The 8038-nt window shown below is 41.3% G+C and overlaps 1 protein-coding gene across 1 annotated transcript in view; it reads right to left on the reverse strand.

Annotated features, from left to right (window-relative positions):
• Positions 1–7210, reverse strand: part of LOC119408608 (trafficking protein particle complex subunit 11) — a gene marked incomplete at its 5' end in the record, with an annotated part of 34598 nt that extends 27388 nt beyond the window's left edge. The window contains 4 exon segments of the mRNA XM_037675454.1: positions 2632–2780; positions 2865–3058; positions 3136–3261; positions 7080–7210. Of these exon segments, the coding sequence (XP_037531382.1) occupies positions 2632–2780; positions 2865–3058; positions 3136–3261; positions 7080–7210 (600 nt within the window).
• Between the last annotated feature and the right edge of the window lie 828 nt (positions 7211–8038).

Here is an 8038-nt window from a genome sequence, read left to right on the forward strand (position 1 = left end):
GGGGGGGGGGGGGGGGGGGGGGGGGTGCGGTTCTCCCTGTTGGGAGACTCTTGGGGCTCCGGGCCTGTGGGCCGCTGTGTATCTGTGGCTCCGGTCCTCCCTATGTTGCCATTGTGTCCTGGGGGGGCGGGTCTGTGGGCCCCCGCGTCCACTATTGGGCATTCTTTTGGAGAAATCTGGTGGTGGCGGGCGTGCTTGCGCGGGTGTTTGGATTCAGGTGCTTTGACAGATGCACGCTAGGTTGGGTAGTGGTGGAAGCTAGATGATTCCTTGTGCGATGTGCTGTGCATGTTGTTTTGTCGTGGTGGTCTCTCGTCTTATCTATTTCTCTTTTATTATTTATTTATTCTTCTTTCTTCTCTTTCTTTAAAAAATAAATAAATAAATGAATAAATAAAAATATTTTTTTTAAAAATTGAGCGATGATGATAAGTTCATTGAAACACTTCACATTGTTTCTACACTTAAACTGAGCTCAACAAAAAAAATAAATAAATAAAATTTTTTTTAAAATAAAACATACACACGGACCAAAGGCATATTTCTATCAACAAAAATGGCGCCAGAGTATAACATACTGCTTTCTGTGCTATGATTGGAATATATTTTGTGTCTCGCAGTTAAGCTACACTGGAATGTAGCTGCTGTGACTGACATCTTTGTTGGGAAGAGATGCCAGTTGGATCCAGTTCTAATATCGCTATTTATTGAACGAGTCTGTCAAGACAGGTGTATATTTCACGCGCGGAGCCGGATTATAACATTAAATATGCTAAATAATTACAGTAACAATAATAAACAGTATTTCTGTTAGTGGTGGGAGATGTAATTAAGCTATCTGAGCAAAATTAAGCTATCTGGACATTACGTAATTTAAGTTATGTAACTTAAACTGTTAATGATGTGAAACATATTGCATGTTACTTAAGTTGAAAATGAAGACATCAAGTTTAATTTTAATTTATTTATTCAACACCACAAACAGTATGTCACACAAACACTGATAAGAAAACTGAACAGACTATTAAAAACACGTTAACCGAACTGTAAACTACATTATGAACTGTACTTTTCCTCTCTGTTATCATCCTGGTTACTGGCCCCATGTTGTTTATCTGGCTTGTACAGGCTGTCACTCCTTTGCTTAATGTAGCTTAAAACATTGAACAGATTGGAAAAAAGAATTGAGGGGAATTTTAAGTGAATAGTTGCTCTAGCATCTCTCTTCAGGTCCTCCTGCACCGCCAAGTCAGTACTCTGTTTCAGAACCGGTACGCCTCTGGTAGGAGGGCAGCTTCTTGTCGCAAGAAAAATAAAAATAAAAACTCAGTTGGTTTTTCTGTAACCGAAGTAAACACAAGCAAACATTATTAAGAATGTTGATTTACCTGCTTGCTCGACGGCTAATTACCACCGGAGTAGGAAGTCCGACATCATCCTCGTCAGTGCTGGTCCGCTCAGCGGCCAGTGTCGATCTGTTAGATGAAGCGATCCAGCTTGGCGTCAAATCCGTCTACTCGTATCCAAAATGCAGCTTTAAGTTTTGTTGTTACTGGGTTTTCAGCCCAGAGGAAAGTCCTTACAGACAACTGTCACAGGCAGCACGCATGAGCATTAGGTGAATGTACAAAATTCATAGCACCAACTAATGACCTGGCATGGCAACTACAGTGGATTCATGAGGGTTGCTGCGTATACATGTAAGCAAGGAAAGCAGCCCGTTTCAACGCAGATTTTTTTCCTCAAATCAATATCTGAAAAAACCTACGTTTCCCCCAGCCGTGTCTGTGTAAATGGGGCCTTAGACTGAGTAATGACTCATTAGACTTAAGACTGAGCAGTGTTTCCCCTACTATTATACAAGCAAGGCACCCCGCCCCGTCAACAGAACAAAACACCCTGCCTTTCGAACACCCCCCCTCCCCCCGCCCCCCAAGACAACTGTCGGTATTGACATAGCACAGGGTGCAATACAAACACGCTAGCAAAACTTATACTGATGTAACGCTCCGCATCCACCCCTCCCCCCCGATAAAAAACGTCAGCAACATAGCACTAAGCTAATGGATGGGCAACACAGATGTGACTCTGTCTCTGTCCTATCCTGAGCATAGATAAAGTCAAACGAGATAGTGACACATTAAGTAATGACAATAATGACTATACATTTGTACACAATGCTGTTCCTACCTGTGCAGCTGTGCTCAGGAATCTTATGTATAAATGCATGTGTAGATTCTCTGTGTCATGCAATAATATAATTGCAATTTTAGTAAATCCTGTTTTTAGTACAGTGAGACTCTACTCAAAATTGTGGAATCACTGGCGTCATCATTTATTTGTGACTCGGTGAATATGTCATGTTTTTATTTTATATCTTTAACCTTTATTTTTTTTTATTTTTTTTTTATTTTTTTTAACTATGGACCTTTCTGTGTCTGGAATAAAGATTGATTGATTGATTGATATAATCTTAAATTAGCATACAAACAAAAGGAATTAAGAAATAGTTTAGCTCTTTATCCAAGCACAAATACAAAGACTTGGATCAATTATAAGCAACTTCAAATGCAAATAGACTTCTAGCTTAAGCTATGAGCCTTTCCTGGTTCCGTGGATGTGCATAAGTACCTGGTTTGAGACCAGCTGTCAGTTTGACATCTTTTGCCACATTCTCCTCATTTGATTGGACAGTGAGTCTGATGTAGTACATCTCATTGGTGAGTGCAGGAGGCTGGTGGCTCAGCTGGACACAGATCTTTGGGATTCTGGAGATGATCCTACAAATACAGAAACAAGCAAAGTGAAGACTGCATGCGCTGTTGTTTCTGTTAGAGTAAAACTAACGTTTATAATGAGATTACATGGTGCTGTGCTGCAGAGTCAAACTGTCCCAGTTGAGTTCCTGTCGTGTCTCCATACCACGTGCCCATCTACGTGATGATCTGCTGGCCTGCAGAGCTTCTTGGACTGAGGCAGCATCTCCCCCAGCACCTCTCCAGCTCAGAAACACACAACGGCCATTGCCACTGCCCAGCATCACCTCAATGCCTGTCATCTGCAGGAACACATGCATAGTTAGCTATAGTTCCTTCTTCATATTCTCTGTTAAACATACAGACATACCCCACATACCTCAACCTTCTTGCCAACGTCTTCAGTTTTAGCCACAAAGCTGAAGTTGTAGAACTTGATTTTTCCTGGTAACATGGTCAAACTCTCCTGACTGGATGATTCCATTATACACCACTGGTTGTATTCCTGAAAACAAAAAAGGCACTAAATAAAACCTTTTTTGATCCAGAAATCTACATAAGGGTCTTACACGAGTGATCCAACATTTACACCATTATCACTGGAAAAATTTCATCAAATGTGCACCATCTCATGTGCACAGCTTCCACCACTTATCTGTGGTCTGTTCACAGTGCAACAGATCCAGGAGAGAAAATCCAGACACCCCTCTCCTCCAGCTACTCTCCAGATATTTTTGGGGGATCCCAAGGTGTTCCCAGGTCAGAGAGGACACTTAATCCACAACAAGTTCTGGGTCTGCCCTAAGGTCTCTTCCCAGTGGACATGCCCAGAAAACCTCTAATGGGACGAATGTTAATCAGTTGCCTGAACCAGCTTAATGGGCTCCTTTCAATGCAGAAGAGCAGCATATCTACGCCGAGCTCCCCCCGGATGACAAAGCTACTCACCTCATCTTTAAGGCCACCTGATGAAGGACATCAATTTCAACCACTTGTAACCAGGATCTCATTCTTCCAGTTAGCTTTGTCTTTCAACTCAGTTTTTTTCCACCGCAACCAGTAACGCCTTCGTAACTGAAGATATGGCACTGATTTGTGAATTTATTTTCCTCTCCATTTTACCATCATTCATGAACAAGATGCTCAGAAACTTAAACCCATCCACCAGAGGCAAAGACTTTTACCCAAACCCAAAAGGAGCATTTCACCTGTTTCCGGTTGGAAATTGTGGCCTTAGAATAAGAAGAGCTGACTCTCATCCAAGCTATTTCCTACTTAATTGCAAACTGCCCCACTGCATACTCAAGGTCATGGCCTGAAGATGCTAACAAAACCAAATCATCCCCAAAAAGAAGAGACAAGACCCTGAGGATCCCAAACCAGACACCTTTTACTTCAAGACTGCACCTAGAGTCCTGTCAATGAACACCACAAGCAAGATCTGAGATGAGGGACAGACCTGGCGGAAATCTACCTGCACACAGAACAAGCACGACTTTGTGTCAAGAATGCGGAAACAGATCCTGCTTTGGTTATACATGGACCGGATAGCCCTTAAAACAACACCGACACCCCATACTCCCACCACACTTTCCACAAAATGCCTCAAGAAACACCTTTATAAGCCTTTTCCAGATCCCAAAAAAATCAGAACAAAAAACATGGAGTCAGACTTCCATGACCCCCTTAGTAACCCTGCAAGAATGTAAATCTGGTTCACTGTTCCACAACTAGGATAAAAGCCACACTACTTCTCCTGGAAGTGAAGTTTGACAATCAGTGGAAGCCTCTCTTCCAACACCCTGAGAAACTTAAACTTTCGTAACGTAAATTTTTCTGGAGAGGCTGAGAAGTGTGATCCCTCGATAATAGGCACACACTCTCCAGTCTTCATTTTTATGAATGAATACCCATGCACACCACTTCGTAAATTTGAAGCTCTTGCTGAAAAGTTTAACTCTAATTTTCCTTTTCTTTGTGGCTTGAGCTGTGTCAGTGGAAGAATTGCAGCTGGGACTTAAAACAAAGTGTAACAGTTTGAGATATGAGACAGCTTAAAAAAAATCAACAGAACAAACTCAAAACAAGCTCCAAATTCAGAACTTCTGAGAAGTTTCAGTTTATTTTGAAAAGCTTTCAGAGGACAAAGAAGAAAGAGGAAATTAAACTGAAATTTTGTGTGCAAAAATCAAAATGTTTCTAATTAATGTCTGAACTTAGAAATCCAAGTGAGAAGTTTATGGGTGTACCTGCAGGTATTTATTTATAGTCCCTTGTGATAAACGAACACAAAACAGTATTTTCTGTATGATGGGCAGCTGTGGCTGAATGGTTAGAGCAGTCATCCTCCAATGGGAGAGATGGGGGTTCGATTCCACCAGCAGTCACATGCTGAAGTGTCCCTGGGCAAGACACTGAACCCCTCATTGCATCTGATGTGTGTCCCAGCGGTGTATGAATGTGATCTAAAATTCTGATAAGTCTTTGTATAGATATACCATATTTTTCAGTCTATAAGTCAGTTTTTTTTCATAACTTGCATGCCCTGCGACTTATATGCCAAAGTGACATATTTATGAATTTTTTCCCATATGTATAAATCAATTTTTGGCTGAGATATGAGCGTTTTCATTCATTCTGACTGAAAATATTGAACACTACCATTTTCAGCTGCTAGATGGCATTCAAGCAGTATGGCATGCCGTTGTGTCATGTAATAGGTAAAAGTGACTATTAAGGACACAACTGACTTACCAAAGCCTGCCACTTTTGTCCATCTCACTTGGAGAAACCATCAAATCAGCTTCATTTTTCTGTGCCACCCCGGCAAAATGCAGGTGATTTGACCAATGAAGTGCATTTATTAAGTAAAAGTTCAACTGAGACACACCTTTACTATAATGTCGAGCAAACAAACATTTGTTTTAGGTGCTTATCTTGTTAAATTTTGAAGAAATGCGCAGTGTTCCTCCTTCCTGATTTCCTCCCTGTCTGTGCACTCTTGGAGCACTGAGGCAGCAAATACTTTTGAAATACAGCTGATTTGACTGTTAAAATCCTTTTATAAAGGAAAAGTTCAACTGAGACACACCTTTACTATAAAGTTGAGCAAACAAATAATTGTTTTTAGGTGGTTATCTTATTAGCCATAATCCTACAAAACACTGAAGATTAATTACGTAAAATGGGGAAAAATATTTAAAATATGTTTAAAAAATCTAAATTTGAACAGTGTACATGCATATACTGTATATTCACCCCTTTGCACCAGCCATTACCTCTAGAAGCCACATAATAAGTTCAGTAAAATCCACCTGTGAAGACGCAGGTCATATATCCACCTGTTCTGACAGAGCAAACAGCTGTTCACCCTCTCCAAGAAAAAGGACTACCACCGAACAAAATACATCATGAAGACCAAATACTTCTCCACACAGGTCAGACACCAAGTTGCAGAAATGTACAAATCTATATTTGGTATAAAAACTACTCCAAAACCATGAACATTCAATTCAATTCAAAAATACTTTATTAATCCCAAGGGAAATTAAATGTGTCCAACAGATCTCCATTAAATTTATTATTTATAAAATAGAAAGATGACATTATGACAGCCAACCTGCAAAACCCACAGAACAGGTAAGGAGGGCATTAATCAGACAAACATTCAGAAGACCAAAGATAACCCTGATGGAGCTGGGAGGATCTGTTCATAGGACCACTACTAGAAGACCACCATCCCTACAGTGAAGCATGGTGGTGGCAGCATGAAGATGTTGATGGTTTTCACCAGCAGAGACATGAAAACAGGTCAGAGTTAAAGGGTTAAAGGAAAAATGGAGGAACAAAACAGGAATTCTTGAGAAGAACGAGTCTTCCAGAGAGCTGGGTCTGGGACGGAGGTCCACCTTCCAGCAGGACAATGATCTCAAATACACAGCTGAAAACACTCCACTAGTTTTAGTGGAACCTTTTAAAGGTCCTGGAATGGTCCAGTCAAAGTCCAGACCTCAGTCCAGCTGAGAGTCTCTGTTTTATTTAAAGATTGTTGGAAACAAGCAGCACCAACCTGAAGGAGCTGGAAGTGTTTGGTCATGAAGAAGCAACAAAAGGTCCAAGTCAGATGGACCAGGATCATGGAGACAAAGACCTGATGCTGGAGCATTAATGTCAGGTATTTTTTTTAAGAATTATTACTTCTTATGAGATTAAAAAAATTAATAAAATTTCATGTTGTAAGAAATAAAACACAGATTACCAGGAGGGGCAAATACTTCTGCAGCCCACTGTAAATCAGCTTTATTCCATTTGTGTGGTGAGTACCTGGTTACTGAGGCTAACAGTCAGCTTGCTGAAAGACACAGGATGAGGACAGTCTGCTTGGAGGAAGACCTGGAGCTGGATGGGCTGGTCCACATGGAAACTGGGAGACTGGAACCTGGCCTTGCACTGAACTGAGATCAGGTAGGACAAACACAAGATGAAATAGTGAGGACATTTGAGTGGCCCGTTGTTTTAGTATTCAGCTTCCAAGGACTGAGAAGTTTTTATCAGACTAGTCGAACATTGTTTTTTTTACACTGGCTGATATCAAGCACGCCCTGGCATAGCTCAGCATGATGAATGTAAATATCTAAAAAAGTTAAATCTGGTCCTCTGGACATTCAAAAAAAAACAAAACAAAGCAAATCAACAAAAAAATGTAGAAACGTTTCGTCTCTCGTCCGAGAGACTTCTTCAGTCTGAGGTGCTGTTTTCAGCTCAGTCTCTTAAATAGCACCTTCTCAGAGTGGATCAACCAGTTTTGCTGCTGACAACCAAAACCAGCTGATCACATGCTCAAGAAGGACCATCAGCCTAACAATGGATCATTAGCACAATGATGGCTGTGTACTATTCACAGAGGGCTGAGTGATACTAGCAATCACAGCATTGTAAGAGGGGGACAATTGAACACGTAGGCCTCCACCCCTGTTTAACGATGGACGGTTTCTTTTCACAAAGATGGCCTCCTTTACTCCTCTCTCAAACCATCGTTCCTCTCTATCCAGGATGTGCACATCTTCATCCCTGAAAGAGTGACCGCTGGCCTGGAGATGAGTGTAGACCGCAGAGTTCTGGCCTGATGATGTTGATCTTCTGTGCTGGGCCATCCTTTTGGCCAGTGGCTGTTTTGTTTCCCCGATGTAAGACTGATCACAGCCCTCCTGACACTGAACAGCATACACAACATTACTCTGTTTGTGCCGGGGGACTGGATCTTTGGGATGAACCAGTCTTTG

This window comes from Nematolebias whitei, chromosome 4, assembly GCF_014905685.2.
Source record: "Nematolebias whitei isolate Nwh7 chromosome 4, NemWhi1, whole genome shotgun sequence".
NCBI classification, from domain to species: domain Eukaryota; kingdom Metazoa; phylum Chordata; class Actinopteri; order Cyprinodontiformes; family Rivulidae; genus Nematolebias; species Nematolebias whitei.